Source organism: Dermochelys coriacea, chromosome 13, assembly GCF_009764565.3.
Source record: "Dermochelys coriacea isolate rDerCor1 chromosome 13, rDerCor1.pri.v4, whole genome shotgun sequence".
NCBI lineage: Eukaryota > Metazoa > Chordata > Testudines > Dermochelyidae > Dermochelys > Dermochelys coriacea.
In genome coordinates, this window is record NC_050080.1 from 37,757,257 (window position 1) to 37,774,388 (window position 17,132).

At 47.3% G+C, this 17,132-nt stretch overlaps 2 protein-coding genes across 2 annotated transcripts; both read left to right on the forward strand.

Moving 5' to 3' along the window:
* The first annotated feature begins 3,478 nt into the window (after nt 1-3,478).
* LOC119841662 (putative olfactory receptor 10D4) lies at nt 3,479-4,411 on the forward strand. Its single transcript, XM_038369204.1, has one exon. It carries the CDS (start codon nt 3,479-3,481, stop codon nt 4,409-4,411), a length of 933 nt encoding a protein of 310 aa, XP_038225132.1.
* Nucleotides 4,412-12,969: 8,558 nt separating this feature from the next.
* LOC119841663 (olfactory receptor 958-like) lies at nt 12,970-13,923 on the forward strand. Its single transcript, XM_038369205.1, has one exon. It carries the CDS (start codon nt 12,973-12,975, stop codon nt 13,921-13,923), a length of 951 nt encoding a protein of 316 aa, XP_038225133.1. The 5' UTR covers nt 12,970-12,972.
* Nucleotides 13,924-17,132: the final 3,209 nt, after the last annotated feature.

A 17,132-nucleotide genomic window follows, 5' to 3' on the forward strand; every position in this document is an offset into this window, starting at 1 on the left:
AAAATGAGCTTTTAGCTACTATATGTATCACCTCCTATCCGCCCGGTAACCTCCTTTAGCACCAATCCCATTCTGGGTTCTGATGCACAAGCCTGGGTTCTTCTGGATCCTGCCTCCCACTCAGCAGGATGTAAATTCTTTATTTTCTTCCCATATGAATTTATTGGCAGTGCCTCCATCCCCTCACTCCTTCTTGGCAGGATCACCAGGGTTGCTTGGGAGAAAAATTCTAACCACAAGGAAACCTCCACTTACATGCCAGATAGTTGGAGACTCCCAAGAAATAGCACAAACACACACAATATATTCAACATTGTTATCTTTATCTCCTGTTTTATATAATAACATAACAGGTAAAGCACTTTGGATGGATGTCAGTGGAGTTTTCCCAGGGCAAGGGAGGAGGGCACTGGTGTTATCCTAGGGTTAGCATTCGGGAAAAGGTCAAAGGAATTCTGCTCGGATTGAGGCAGGGCAGTTAAGTGACGCTAGGGTTCAGGTGATGCGTGCAATCAATAAAGTTACCCTGGGCTGGGGTGAGGCAGGAAGTGAATACATTCATGCCAGGGTTTATGAAGGCAAGGCAGAAAGTTAGGTGAAAGTTAGGTCATCTCCTTGGGGTTCAGTTCCTCACCTGAAACACTTTGGTAAAAAGTTTCAGAGGGGTAGCCATGTTAGTCTGTATCAGCAAAAAGCAATGAGGAATCCTGTGGCACCTTAAAGGCTAACAAATTGATTTGGGCTATAACTCACTTCGTCACATGCATGGAGTGGAGATTACAGTAGGCAGGTATAAATATACTAACACATGAAAAGATGGGCATTACCTTACCAAGTGGAGGACCAGTGCTAAGGAGGCCAATTCAATCAGGAAGGAAAGGTAACTCCCATCTTTTCATGTGTTAGTATGTTTATAGTTCTCTGAAAACATCAACTCAGTGTGCAGTGGCAGTCAAAAAAGCGAACAGAATGCTGGGAATAATTAAGAAAGGGATAGATAATAGGACAGAAAATATCATGTTGCCTCTATATAAATCCATGGTACGCCCACATCTTGAATACAGTGTGCAGATGTGGTCGCCCCATCTCAAAAAGGATATATTGGAATTGGAATTGGAAAAGGTTCAGAAAAGAGCAAGAAAAATGATTAGGGATATGGAAGGGCTTCTGTTTGAGGAGAGATTAATAAACCTGGGACTTTTCAGCTTGGAAAAGGGGAGATATGATCGAGGTCTTTAAAATCATGACTGGTGTAGAGAAAGTAGATAAGGAAGTGTTGTTTACTATTTCTCATAACAAAAGAACTATGGGTTCACCAAATGAAATTAATAGGCAGCAGGTTTAAAACCAATAAAAGGAAGTATTTCTTCACACTACACACAGTCAACCTGTGGAACTCCTTGCCAGAGGATGTTGTGAAGCCCAAGACCATAACAGGGTTCAAAAAAGAACTAGATGCATTCATGGAGGATAAGTCCATCAATAGCTATTAGCCAGGATTGACAAGAATGGTGTCCCTAGCCTCTGTTTGCCAGAAGCTGGGAATGGGTGATAGGGGATGGATCACTTGATGATTACCTGTTCTTTTTGTTCCCTCTGGGGCACCTGGCATTGGCCACTATCGGAAGACAGGATACTGGGCTAGATGGACCCTTGGTCTGACCCAGAAGGGCCATTGTTATGTTTTTATACCTGCCTACTGTAATTTCCACTCCATGCATCTGAGGAAGTGGATTATAGCTCATGAATATGTCCAAATAAATGTCCAAATAAATTTGTTAGTCTTTAAGGTGCCACAGGATTCCTTGTTGTTTTTACTGTGGTAAAAATTACTCCTTTCTTCCATCCATTTCTCTTGTAAGTTCTTTGGGGCAGGGGCTGTCTCTGGCCATGTGTGGGTGCAGCCCCTATTGCAACTCAGCCTCCAGGCCTTCCACACAACAGAAACAATAGTGCATTGTTCAGAATTATCCCTGACACATAGGACATGGGTTTTAACCTTGTCCCTTGAAATGAAAAAATAATACAATAAAAGAAGTGAAAGGAACCTGGGGCAGATGCCGTGAGCCTGGCCCCTGGCACTTCTCCCTGTAGAGCAGCACATGTAAGCCTAACACCACGGCCCCAGCAACAACCCTGACTCAGAGGGAAGAGTGCCCCCTACTGAGTTGCCTGCAGCGCCCCCTTTGCACTACAGTGCCCCATTGCACTGTGGGGGTTTGTCCTGAATTTTCCAGAGAGCCACAAATCCAGACTATGCTGCCTGAGAAATTAGAAGCTGGAATGGAAGTTCAATGCAGAAATTGTGCACATTGACTTTAAAAACCACAGTAGCTTCTGATGGACAGTGGGAAAACCCTCTAGCTCTGAAGGGAGGTGGATGGAGCTGCCTGAAAGGTAAGGGTACTGGAGTGAAGCAGGCTGGGGAAAGGCCAGAGGAGTTGAGGAGCTCCAGGCCGGCAACTCCCCAGGCTGCAAGGCATTGTCCAAAGCCCACCGAGGTACTGGGTTGCAGGGAAAGGCAGTAGGTCCAAATCCCACTGCCAATGATGAGTGGCCATTACAGACTGCAGTCGGCCCAGTGAAAGGGGGCTAGATGATGACTGGCAGTAGCCACTGAGGCAAGTTGGGGTATGGGGGTGGTTCCCCTGGGTGGGGAGACCCAGATACTGGGTTACTGCCGGGGGCAGGACACTGACGGAGAAGGGCATTGGGGTCCGGGAGGGACACAGGGGCCAGCAGCAAGTGGGATGGTCACCAGCAGAGGACGCTCCAACGGCTGGTGAGCTAATTCCCAGACAACCAGGAGGAGGTGCCGCTGGGTGAGTCCCACACCGATACAACCCCCAAACAACGCACAGCACTAATAAAGCTGAGGTCATTCATCACCAAATTAATTGGTTTGTATGTTCCATCCGCCCCCTCTTTCTTAACACAAACACGTCACAGCTCATGCATTTATAACAACAAAATCCTACCAAAACACAGCGCTGCACTGCACACACGGCCATTCCTCTGCAGAGAGGGTGAGAGAGAAAGAGAGAGAGAGAACAAACCCCTAGTGAGAAACGTTAGCCACAGATGGAAGGTTCTGAGGTCCTGTGGTGAGAATGGGGGGAAGGGCCTAGATAGAACAGAACTGAAGAAATTGGAGTAGGTAAGGAGAGAAGAGAAGAAGAACATAGAATAGAATAGAATAGAATAGAATAGAATAGAATAGACGTCTCCTTTGTCTCTTCTTCTCTGGACAGTAAGATCTTCAAAGCAGATATTTTCTTTCTCTATGATCAGCGTCAGCCCAGTGAAGACATGATCCCAACTGGCAATCCAGTGACAGAAATATACACCACTCCGAATGACAGTGAGTAACGGGAGCAGTGGAAGGAAGAGTGACCATTGCAGCTATAGGACAATAGGTCTTTTTGTTTCAGTAACTCACTGGCATTATTTCTCTCCTCTACCCAGGAATAATTCTCACATGGGGCTGGTCAACCATACTGTGGTGACTCATTTCATCCTCTTAGGGATCCCTGATGCCAATGGCCTCCAGACCATCCTCTTCCTCACATTCTTAGCTTTCTCCCTCTGCACGCTACTGGGCAACCTGATCATCTTCTCAGCCATCCCCGCTGACCCCTGCTTGCACACCCCCATGTATTTCTTCCTCTGCAATCACTCCATGCTGGACATTGGTTTTTCCTCCATCAGTACTCCCAAAATGCTGACCAACCTCTGGTTTCAGTGCAGAGTCATCTCTCTGGGCAAGTGCATGTTCCAGGTCTTCTTCTACCACTTCCTGGGCAGCACCGAGTGCCTGCTCTACACTGTCATGGCCTATGACCGGTACGTGGCCATCTGCCATCCGCTGCGCTACCAGCTCATCATGAACCGGAGGGTGTGCGCCCTCCTGGCCGCCGGCACCTGGATCACCACCTCCTTCCATGCCACCATCCTCACCAGCCTGACCTTCACGCTGCCTTACTGCGGGTCCAAGGTGGTGGACTATTTTTTCTGTGAGATCTTCCCGGTGGTCAAGCTGGCCTGTGCAGACACGTACGTCATTGAGACCATGACCGTAACCAATACTGGGGTGGTGCGCATAACTTGCTTCCATCTCGTCCTCGCTTCCTACATCTGCATCATGTACTCCGTCCTGAAGATGAACTCAGCCAAAGGGCAGCACAAAGCGGACTCCACTTGTGCCTCGCATCCGGCAGTGGTGATGCTGTTTTTTGGTCCCTGTGCCCTGATCTACACTCAGCCCCAGCGGAGCAAAGTGCTGGTGGCTGCTGTGCCAATCTTCGGCAACGTGGTCACACCCATGCTGAACCCAGCCATCTACACGCTGAGGAACAAGGAGGTGAAAGTGGCTCTGAGAAATCTGAGAGGGGGTCAAACACCTGAACACTGATGTGTGGCAGTTGCAGGAATAGCCAGTGGCTCTGTGTGGAAATACATCTACAAATACATCTGCATGGCTGCTCCATGGCTTTTGTGAATCTCTGTGTCTCTCCCTATCCCGACACAGCCCCATCTATCTACCTGGAGCTCTACAAATCATAGAAATGCTCCTAAAGATCCCTAGCTGTCTTTGACATACTGTAAGGCTGACATGTTCAAAGCAGTCTAAGGGAAGGCACACTCAATCTGCATTCAAATTGATTGGAATTGGAGACCCGAACCTTGTAGAGGACTTTGAAAATCTCAGCCTTATTACACAAATCTGCATAGCTCGAACTCTTTAAGTCTATCCTTACAAGGCAGGTTTTTTACTCCTTCAATTATTCTCATGGTGAGATTCTCTGATTTATCAGGTTTCAGAGTAGCAGCCGTGTTAGTCTGTATTCACAAAAAGAAAAGGAGTACCCATGGCACCTTAGAGACTAACAAATTTATTAGAGCATAAGCTTTCGTGAGCTACAGCTCACTTCATCGGATGCATTTGGTGGAAAAAGCAGAGAAGAGATTTATATACACACACACACTGTAAGGAGAGTGATCACTTAAGATAAGCCATCACCAGCAGCAGGGGGGGGAAGGAGGAAAACCTTTCATGGTGACAAGCAAGGTAGGCTAATTCCAGCAGTTAACAAGAATATCAGAGGAACAGTGGGGGGGGGGAGGGAGAAATACCATGGGGAAATAGTTTTACTTTGTGTAATGACTCATCCATTCCCAGTCTCTATTCAAGCCTAAATTAATTGTATCCAGTTTGCAAATTAATTCCAATTCAGCAGTCTCCCCTTGGAGTCTGTTTTTGAAGCTTTTTTGTTGAAGTATAGCCACTCTTAGGTCTGTGATCGAGTGACCGGAGAGATTGAAGTGTTCTCCAACTGGTTTTTGAATGTTATAATTCTTGACGTCTGATTTGTGTCCATTCATTCTTTTACGTAGAGACTGTCCAGTTTGGCCAAAGTACATGGCAGAGGGGCATTGCTGGCACATGATGGCATCTATCACATTGGTAGATGCGCAGGTGAACGAGCCTCTGATAGTGTGGCTGATGTGATTAGGCCCTATGATGGTATCCCCTGAATAGATATGTGGACAGAGTTGGCAACGGGCTTTGTTGCAAGGATAGGTTCCTGGGTTAGTGGTTCTGTTGTGTGGTGTGTGGTTGCTGGTGAGTATTTGCTTCAGATTGGGGGGCTGTCTGTAAGCAAGGACTGGTCTGTCTCCCAAGATCTGTGAGAGTGATGGGTCATCCTTCAGGATAGGTTGTAGATCCTTGATGATGCGTTGGAGAGATTTTAGTTGGGGGCTGAAGGTGATGGCTAGTGGCGTTCTGTTGTTTTCTTTGTTGGGCCTGTCCTGTAGTAGGTGACTTCTGGGTACTCTTCTGGCTCTGTCAATCTGTTTCTTCACTTCAGCAGGTGGGTACTGTAGTTGTAGGAATGCATGATAGAGATCTTGTAGGTGTTTGTCTCTGTCTGAGGGGTTGGAGCAAATGCGGTTATATCGTAGCGCTTGGCTGTAGACAATGGATCGAGTGGTATGATCTGGATGAAAGCTAGAGGCATGTAGGTAGGAATAGCGGTCAGTAGGTTTCCGATATAGGGTGGTGTTTATGTGACCATCGCTGATTAGCACCATAGTGTCCAGGAAGTGGATCTCTTGTGTGGACTGGTCCAGGCTGAGGTTGATGGTGGGATGGAAATTGTTGAAATCATGGTGGAATTCCTCAAGAGCTTCTTTTCCATGGGTCCAGATGATGAAGATGTCATCAATGTAGCGCAAATAGAGTAGGGGCATTAGGGGACGAGAGCTGAGGAAGCGTTGTTCTAAGTCAGCCATAAAAATGTTGGCATACTGTGGGGCCATGCGGGTACCCATCGCAGTGCCGCTGATTTGAAGGTATACATTGTCACCAAATGTGAAATAGTTATGGGTCAGGACAAAGTCACAAAGTTCAGCCACCAGGTTAGCCGTGACAGTATCGGGGATACTGTTCCTGACGGCTTGTAGTCCATCTTTGTGTGGAATGTTGAGAGACTGCTGAATTGGAATTAATTTGCAAACTGGATACAATTAACTTAGGCTTGAATAGAGACTGGGAATGGATGAGTCATTACACAAAGTAAAACTATTTCCCCATGGTATTTCTCCCTCCCACCCCCCCACCCCCCCCTACTGTTCCTCTGATATTCTTGTTAACTGCTGGAATTAGCCTACCTTGCTTGTCACCATGAAAGGTTTTCCTCTTCCCCTTCCCCCCCCTGCTGCTGGTGATGGCTTATCTTAAGTGATCACTCTCCTTACAGTGTGTATGATAAACCCATTGTTTCATGTTCTGTGTGTGTGTGTGTGTGTGTGTGTATATAAATCTCTCCTCTGCTTTTTCCACCAAATGCATCCGATGAAGTGAGCTGTAGCTCACGAAAGCTTATGCTCTAATAAATTTGTTAGTCTCTAGGGTGCCACGGGTACTCCTTTTCTTTTTTCTGATTTATCAGCACCCTTCTGGAATTGTGAACTCCAGAACGGGACACAGGGTACCAGCAGTGGTTGCACCAGTGCCAAACAGAGAGGTAAAATTACCTCTCTGCTCGTATTCAAGATTCCTCCTTTATGCACCCCAGGGTGGCCTTACCTCTTCTGGCCCCAGAGTCACCCTGGGAGTTCTCGTTCAGCTGATTTTTCCACCCCCACCCCAAATCTCATACAGACTCACTGCTCCCTAGGAGAGAGCCCCCAGTCCTATAGATATAGCTTTAATTCTTTGTTCCTAGATGTGCATGCTTCCGTTTAGTCATATTAAAATGCAGCGTGTTTGCTTGTGACTCGTGACCAAGTGATCCAAGTGGTCGCTGGAAGAGGAGGGCCCAGGGGGCCATAGTCCCCTCACTTTTGACTGGACATAAGGATGAGGGATGTAGGGAGGGAACAGAGAGTAGAAAGTGGTGGGGGCAGGACATTGGGGGAAGAGGTGCTGCGAGAGCAGGGCCACAGGGGAAGGGGTGGCACGGGTGACTGGGCCACTGTTCAAGAGCCAGTGGATCCTCACTTTTAGGGAGCTTCTGTCGCTCCGGATCTAGATCCCGACTGGGGAGGAGGCTGGTGGAGTTATTCCAGGGTTAGGGTTAGGATGAACGTCAGCGGAGTTTTCCAGGTTGAGGGAGGACAATGCTAGTATTATCCTAGGGTTAGCGTTGGGGAAAAGATCGAAGGAATTCTGCTCAGATTGCGGCAGGGCAGTTGTGTTCTCCTAGGATTCAGCTGATGCGTACAGTCAATAAAGTTACCCAGGGCTGGGGTGAGGCAGGAAGTGAATGCATTCATGCCAGGGTTAATGAGGGCAAGGCAGGAAGTTAGGTGAATGACGTCATCTCCTTGGGGTTCAGTTCCTCACCTGAGACACTGTAGTAAAAATTATTCCTTTCTCTCACCTATTTCTCTTGTAAGCTCTTTGGGGCAGGGGCTGTCTCTGGCCATGTGTGGGTGCAGTCCCTACTGCAACAGGGCCTCGGGCACAACAGAAACAATAGTGCGTTGTTCAGAATTATCCCTGACTCCTGGGACGTGGGTTTAACCTTGTGCCTTGAAATGAAAAAGTAATACAATAAAGGAAGTGAAAGGAACCTGGGGGAGATGCCGTGAGCCTGGCCCCTGGCCCTTCTCCCTGCAGAGCAGCACATGCGAGCCCAACACCACGGCCCCAGATACAGCCCTGACTCAAAGCGAAGAGCGCCCCCTACTGAGTTTCCTGCACCACCCCCTGCACTGCCCCACCCCCATTGCACTGTGGGGTTTGTCCTGAATTTTGTCTGTTGTTTCTTTGTCTTTCTCCAGGGAACCAATTTCCACAAAGCAACAAATCCAGACTATGCTGCCTGAGAAATGAAAACCTGGAATGGAAGTTCAGTGCAGAAATTGTGCACATTGATTTCAAAAACTGCAGTAGCTTCTGATGGACAGTGGGAAAGCTCTCTTTACCTCCAAGCCATGGGCCCTGGGTGGCCGTAGAGGGAGAAGCAGGGCGAGCAGATGGCTATAGTATTTTGTAACTGAGAACTGTATCAACTCAACTAGGGTGATCAGACAGCAAGGTGAAAAATCAGTTCAGGGGGTGGGTTGTGTAGTAGGAAGAGAACCTGAGACATAAGCCGTTGTACCAGTGGCCCGGTCTGAAACCTGGGCTAAAGTAGTATTGATATAAAGTACAGACTAGCTGTGAGGAAGAGGCTGGACCGGCTCATAGAATCAGGCAAGAACAGGGCTGATATCGCAGTAATACAGGTTCCTAAGAAGTGCTAGGCACAGAGCACTCACGCAAACCCATCCCGATATCACATGGTACCAGAGCAACCTGATATCAAGGATGGTATAAAAACATTCCCCAAGGATAACAGGAACACATTGACCCCTCTTAAAAGATAAGGTCTGGATGACAGTACATAATAGAGATGTTTTGATGGTACCAACATATGCCAGGTGAGGGTGATAACTAGCCAAATCGAGGAGGCGGGGGCAGTAACTAACTATGTCATAGGGGCAGTATGGAATTTGTTTGTATCTGGGTATAAAGATGTATCTCAGAGGGAGTGTCTTTGTCAGTCCTTAGGGAGGAACGGAAAGTCCCGCCGTTCACTGAGTTGGTACATTGTTATGGGCATACATGTATTAGGGGTCCGATAGGGTCTGCGGGATACTGGTATCATGCTTCGTCAACAATAAACCTGGCTGAGTGCCCTCATCCCTTGACAGATCTTGTGGACATTGGGTGGTTCGCTTGAGATCTGCTGTGCCAGGTATCTACACGGGGCTGGGGTGGCACACACAGGGAACGCACACATGCAGCCAGACATCTCACTGCATGGAGTAATAGGTGCCTATATAAGAAAAAGCTCCAAATATTGTGACTATCCCTATAAAATTGGGATATCTGGTCACCCTAACTCAACACACCTACATTTAAAGAGCCGGTGGGAATTATTTGCAAAGCATTATCTTGTGTGTAAGACAAAGGCCTGGGACACAGGAGATCTGGGTTCCAGTACAGCGTCTGTAGAAATGTCCCTGTTTGCCCTTCAGTAACTCACTAAATCACTTTGTGCCTCAATTTCCCCATCTCTTATACACGGCTAGTTAAATCCTTTGTCACTCTCAGCTATTAAATGGGTATCACATTCAGATGGGGGCTGTCTATTACTATGTGTCTCTGCGGGGTGTAGCACAAAGTGGCCTACATCTCAGTTCCAGACTGTAGGTCCTACCATTATACCAATGATAAAAATAGTGATAATACAAACGAAAATACTGAAAGGCAGTTCCTGCTCTGGTGGTTGTGGCAATGACACACTGATCTCAGCTCATGCAAGCCAAGAGTAACTTCTGAGTTTGGTCTCCAGAGCAGTGAGAAGGCTCAGCCTGGGCGCTCGTTAGAAATATCCACATTTTAATTAACCTCCATGGCCATTGCACCTCATAGGATATTATGCCTGGTCTCGGGTAACACATCTACAGAGATTAATTATCATGTCTGCTTCTGCCCATGCGTTCTGGCTCCCAAGTACGATGGCCCCCAGAGGAAGAGCGGGAAATGAGGGAGATTAGAGGAATCACCAGGGGCCTTATTACAACTGCGCTGCTAGGACACCAGCAAATGGATGGATGAGATCATTGCTGGAAACCCCCCTAATCTAGCCCTGTCTCTCTCACATCCCTCTCTGTGCAGGGGTCTGTCCACATTAAAGTACTTCACACCTATTTAGCTAACCACTCCTGATCCCTTAGCGTAGATGCACAGTAAGGGTCCGAGATGGGGCGTGGGTCTATTATTCTGCTTTCTTGGCTGGTAAAGAAGCAGCTTTGGTTCAGTTAAATCAGCCCTAATGCTCTAAAGGCCCCGATTCCTGAACCCTGCTTGCACAAAGGGGAGGGTAAGAGAACAGGCCTGAGGCTTAGAGAGACGCAGAGCGAGGTTCATCCCAATGGAAGGAGAAGGGTGTTATGGCCAGTGCTCGGGCTGGAACCCAGGAAATCTGGACCAGATTCCCGGCTCTTCCACAACCTCCCTTTGCCACCTTGGACAATTCAATCCAATTGAGAGTTTCAGAAGCCAGTAGGAATTGGGTGTCCAATGCCCAGTGAACTGGAATGAGTTGTGGGAGCCTGGCTCCTTTGAAAATCCCACCCTGAAATTCACTGTGCCTCAGTTTCCCCTTGTAACATGTGGCTGATAACTCTCACTGTGTTTGGTTTAGTTAGCTAGTGAGGTCTGACAGGCAGGATCTGTCTCGCCCTCTGTCTGAGCGGCATCCAGAACAACAGTGCCAGGATCTAGCTGGAATTGCTGGGAACTACTGTACTGCCCCAAACGACTCAATGCTCTTCTTGGAGTCTCTAGTATCTTGTAAAAAGCAATGTGAAGTTGTGCGCAGGACGTAGGCTGTCCTCCATCTGCACAGGGGTGAATTTCACCCTCACACATAACCACACCACTGCATGAATACATCCCTGTGCATACAGAGACACAGAGATGAGGGCAGGGAAACAGGACATACAAACCCAGGAGAAAGCTGTGCTGGATACAGAGCCCTCCAGCTGAACCTCTGGCCCAGTTTACTCCTATTTCACGCCACGGGGGGGAATTCCCTGGCTTGTGTCACAGAGTGGGAGAGCCTAGACGAGCCTGAATGTCCCATCCCCCCTTCAATGGCTGGGCCAGATTCTCAGCTGGTAAAAATCTACACAGCTCCCTTGATTCCAGTGGTGTAACTCCTGATTTACAACAGATGCCTGGCTAGGTGCTAGGGAAAAGATTCCCAGGGAATCCAATGGAATTGCTCAGGAGTCAGGTCAGGGGGAGCAAGACTTGAATCTGGACCCTGGTGGAGGTGGGGAACTGGTTGATTCAGTTCCATGGTGCTACACTTATTGATGCTGCCTGAGGGCTTGTCCCAGAGGTCCATGAGCATTAGCTGAAACGATGCCAAATCTCCATTAATTGGAGACTCTACCAAGGTCTCAGACCAGGAGCCTCTTGGGGATTGAGGGCCCTGGTCCTGAAGGGCCCGAAGGAGATTTAAAGACCAGGGAGAGCCGTAAGGAGGCTGGAAGCTGTGAGAAAGCGGTGGGGTCTGCAGCAGCGTGGGGTGACATGCTGCAGGTTAGGTCTCCCGCTTGGATACCAAGCACCCAGGCTGTGCACCTCTCCTGGGCAATGGGCCGTTTGGGATAAGAAAGCTGGATGGTGCTAGACAAGATTCACGGCCGGGGGACAGAAAGGGAGAATTCCCGTCAGCTGGAGCGGCCTCTCCCAATGCAGCCAATGTAAGGCTCCTGCTTTGGTAAAGTTCTTCTCTCTTTGTCCCTCAGTTCGTGTCTGTCCTGAACCTCTCAGTCTCTGCCTTGTGCTGAGAAAGGTGTCAGACAAATATTTTCTTTAGAGAGACGTTGATCCAGCCGTCCATCCCTGTGCAGTACCTGCCTGCCTGTCTCTATCAATTTTCTTCCTCTCTCCATCTGTCAGAACCTGAACTCACCAGTATCTCCACTTCCTGTGCTTCTCCTGCCTGGGAAATTCCCTGGCAAAATGCAAACAGACACTTCGCCATTGTCCTTCAAATCTCACCTTAAAAAGCACCCTGTCACATCTACAGAGCCCAGCCTGCTGTTCACAGCAGTGTGATGAAAAGCTGTGTCTAGGGGCCCTGGAACAATTTGTGTAGTGAGGATGCTGAGTGCCATTCAACCAAACTGTGAACCCTGGATATGATGGAAATTATGTCAAGCTAGGGGGTGCTGCCGAAACCCAATTCCACCATCTCTGGCTGTGGCTCTTCCCCTTCTCCTTTCCTTTTCCTTCTCTCTCTAACCCCCAAAATACCCTCAAACACAGCACTAACAAAGCTGAGGTCATTCATTACCACATTCATTGGTTTGTATGTTCCATCCGTCTCCTCTTTCTTAACACAAACACGTCACAGCTCATGCATTTATAACAACAAAATCCTACCAAAACACAGCGCTGCACTGCACACACGGCCATTCCTCTGCAGAGAGGGTGAGAGAGAGAGAGAGAGAACAAACCACTAGTGAGAAACGTGAGCCACAAATGTAAGGTTCTGAGGTCCTGTGGTGAGAATGGGGGTAAGGGCCTAGATAGAACAGAACTGAAGAAATTGGAGTAGGTAAGGAGAGAAGAGAAGAAGAACATAGAATAGAATAGAATAGAATAGAATAGAATAGAATAGAATAGAATAGAATAGAATAGACGTCTCCTTTGTCTCTTCTTCTCTGGACAGTAAGATCTTCAAAGCAGATATTTTCTTTCTCTATGATCAGCGTCAGCCCAGTGAAGACATGATCCCAACTGGCAATCCAGTGACAGAAATATACACCACTCCAAATGACAGTGAGTAACGGGAGCAGTGGAAGGAAGAGTGACCATTGCAGCTATAGACAATAGGTCTTTTTGTTTCAGTAACTCACTGGCATTATTTCTCTCCCCTACCCAGGAATAAATCTCACATGGGGCTGGTCAACCACACTGTGGTGACTCATTTCATCCTCTTAGGGATCCCCAATGCCAATGGCCTCCAGACCATCCTCTTCCTCACATTCTTAGCCTTCTATCTCTGCACATTACTGGGCAACCTGATCATCTTCTCAGCCATCCTCACTAACCCCCGCTTGCACACCCCCATGTATTTCTTCCTCTGCAATCTCTCCTTGCTAGACATTGGAATCTCTTCCATCAGCATCCCTAAATATCTGACCGTCCTCTGGGGTCAGAGCAGAGTCATCTCGCTGGGCAGGTGCATGTCCCAGGTCTTCTTTGGGCACTTCCTGGGCAGCACCAAGTGCCTGCTCCACACTGTCATGGCCTACGACCAGTATGTGGCCATCTGCCACCCGCTGCGCTACTTGCTCATCATGAACCGGAGGGTGTGCACCCTCCTGGCCGCCGGCACCTGGATCATCAGCTCTTTCCATGCCACCATCCTTACCAGCCTGTCCTTCACACTGCCCTACTGTGGGTCCAATATGGTGGACTATTTCTTCTGTGACATCTTCCCGGTGGGCAAGCTGGCCTGTGCAGATACGTACTTCTTCTTGACAAACATTGGTCTGGTGCCCATGACTTGCTTCCTCCTCATCCTCGCATCCTACATCAGGATAATGTACTCCGTGTTGAATATGAACTCGGCCAAAGGGTGGCGCAAAGCGGCCTGCACTTGCGCCTCGCATCTGGTAGTGGAGACGCTGTTCTTTGGTCCCTGCGCCCTGATCTACACTCAGCCCCAGCGGAGCAAAGTGCTGGTGACTGCTGTGCAGATCTTTGGCAACGTGGTCACACCCATGCTGAACCCAGCCATCTACATGCTGAGGAACAAGGAGGTGAAAGCGAGTCTGAAAAAACTGAGAGGGGGGTCTAATGCCTGCACGGTGATGTGGAGCAGCTGCAGGAATTGCACGTGAGTCTGCATGGAAATACATCGACAAATACATCTGCATGCTTGCTTCGTGGCTTCTGTGAACCTCGGTGTCTCTCCCCATCCCCACACAGCCCCTTCTATCTATCTGGAGTTCTACAAATCGCAGAAATGCTCCTGAAAATCCCTTCCTGTCTTTTAACATACTGTAAGGCTGACATTTTCAAAGCTGCCTAAGGGACCATCCTACTCAGTCTGCATCAAAATTAAAAATAATTGGAGTGCCAAATTTTGTAGCAGACTCTGAAAATCTCATCTTTATTACACAGATCTGCAGAAGCAAGTGCAGCATCTTCTGCAAACCAAAGGGGAAGGAAAAAAATTCCCTTCATCTTCTGGCATGAACCACAGCTCGCCAAGCACCTGCCCTAGGTAGCTGCCTAAAATTCCTGGGAGAACCACTGGATTTTTCACCACGCCCTAAAGATCAACGTATTTGTGGTAAAATGTGCAAAAACCACCTAAGTGATTTAGGAACCTAACTCCCACTTTCAAAATTGATGGAGGCATTTAGGAGTCTTATTCTCCCTGAAAGGCTGTGGGAAGTATATGTCTGAGGACCAGATTTTCAAAGGCATTTTTTAGACACCTAATAAGGTTTCTAAGAGCACCTTGACTGAGTCCGCCACCAGACTCCCAGTTACTTTCTATAGGGGTTAAACACCTAACCTATTTAGAAGCTCTTTGTGCCTAGTGGAATTTATTTAACCCCTTCGTAAAGCTAGACCTTATGGCAGATTTTTAAAGATAATTAGGCACCTAGTGGGATTTTCAAAAGATTTTCTCATAGAAATCAATGAGAGTTAGATGTCCAGTGCCGGATTTTAAAAGGTGTGACAGATACGGGAATTTCCTGAATAAACCTTATTGAATTAAGTTTAATCCCTTTGGGGTCTGTTGTATTACAAATACAATTGTGCACATGTTATTGTGGACTGAATGTAACTTTTCTAGGAGACTGATGAATGGAATCTTGGGGAAATGTGAGGAACTTCAAAGAACTATTTGGGACAGTACATGTTAAGGGGGCCAGGGAGTACTTTGGAGGCCTTTCAAAGCTATGCCGCGTGGAGAAAGAAAACATTCTCTGTGATTACCTGCTCCTGGAAACTCAAGATCAAAGACCCCCATCCTGCATAAAGAATGGACTAAACTTGTGCTGGAGCTAGTTCTGAGCTGAGGCTGTTATGAGCTGGTAACCACAAAAGAGGCCCGGTTTTGCGGTTTGAAGGACTAATCCCCTGACAGAGCCCATGTTGGAGCTGGGGTGATCTCTGCTAAGCTTATTACTATGCATGCAGGTTTTTTTATGTTTTTAGTATTTTCTCTGTATTGCTTTTACCTTAAGAATAAAATATACTTACTTAGGAAGAACTGTGTGGTAACTTATAACTGAGGCCATTACACTGTGCACCACCCAGAGGGAAGAAGCAAAGCAGGGCTCCTTAGGTAGGCTGTTTTTTGAGAGAATAACATGGTAAAGGGAACTGTTAAGCCTGGAAAAGCCCCAGTCAGGAGGGAGAGAGACATGGGTCTCCACCCAAGAAAGCCTACAGGTAGGGAGCTGGAAGCCTGAGAGAGATGCCCCTGATGGACTACTATGGAGAAATACCAGTGCTGTTGCTCTGAACTGTGACAATAATCTGGGTCTAAACACCAAGGCTCATTTAAAAATCCCACTAGTTGCCTATCTGCACCTGTGAGTGGCAATATACCTTTGAAAATCTGGCCTATGTTCCCATGGAATTTCCATGAGAACTGGGCACCTGAATGGCTTTTGAAAATGGGGCCTACTCTTCTAAGTCAATTAGGTGTTTTTTTTTTAAATTCACCCTCTATTTAGATAGAGCTAGAAAGATAAATAAGTAAAAAAAGGAATAAAAATGCTAATAGAAGATTTAACTAATGTGAGGACTCTACGCTCATCACACACAGTGCATTTTAGATTTGTGCTGCTTATGTATTGTGTCTTCTGCATGCAGTTGTGCTTGAAGTTTGAGTAATATACAGTGGGAATAAACCTAACCTGGGAATAAAACTTTTTTTTTTCTTGTTTCCTGCCCTCAGCTGTTGTTTGATTGGAACTTGTCTCTAAGTTTTCTGTGCTTTTTCTAGGTGTTCCAATGAAAAATAAATCTGGAAACTGGTGTCTGGAGAGGACTGGGCCCATTTACAAGACCAGCAGAGAAGAAGAGAAATTTAAGAGAACAGTAAAAATATGAAATGAAAAATAATTGGATTTTAAGGCTGGAATTTCCCAAGGAAGACAAAAGTCTATGGCAGTTAGACACTTAGCTCCTGGGAGATGTCTTTGAAATTCCCAACCTAAAGTAAAAGTGTGATAGGAAGTTCACCAAAGTGCGCAGATGGTCTGCTCACTGGTTACATACCACTTAAGCCCTAAACCATTTATTATATTTGCACACTTAGCCTGACAAACTCATGGCCACAAGATATTGAGGCCAAGACCTTTTTAGATTTCAAAAAAGGTGTACAGATGATGAGAACATCTTGAGTTATATAAAAGCCAATCACTGTCATCATTATTAAGGACTAGTAATAAATGATCCCTTGATGCTTTTCTTTGGTGGAAAATTGAGTTTTCAATGGACCTGCACAGGGGAAAACATCACCCCACTAGATGGGAATGTGAACCTCTACGACTGAGAAATTGATTACATCGACACACAATGAACTGAACACCAAGGAAAGTAATTCTACTGAGCCAGAAAGTTATAGAAATCTCACTACATTTAGATATGGCCATATGACCTGCCCCTTACTGGTATAAACTGACAGGTCCCCGCTGTCTTCAATTCACACCAATTGGAGATCTGAACCATTGACTCCAATGGAACTAAGACAGGTTCACACCAGCTGTGGATCTGCCTCCGCTGTGGCAGGCACTCTGCAGAGTCAGTCCTTGTCCTAAAGTGCTTAGGATCTAAACAGCCTAAAGGGAGTGGCACTAGTCCCGTTTTATAGATGGGAAACCAAGGCATGCACACTACAAGGGACACAGGCTGTCTGGAGTCCCACTGGCACCGACTTTCAAAAGTGCCGGGGGGTGCTCAACCCGCGGCTCTGCCACAGACCCCGCCCCCACTCCACCAAGGCCCTACCCCACTCTGCCTCTTCTTCCCAGCTCCACCCTTGCTCTGCCTCTTCACCCCCTCCCCTGAGCACGCCATATCC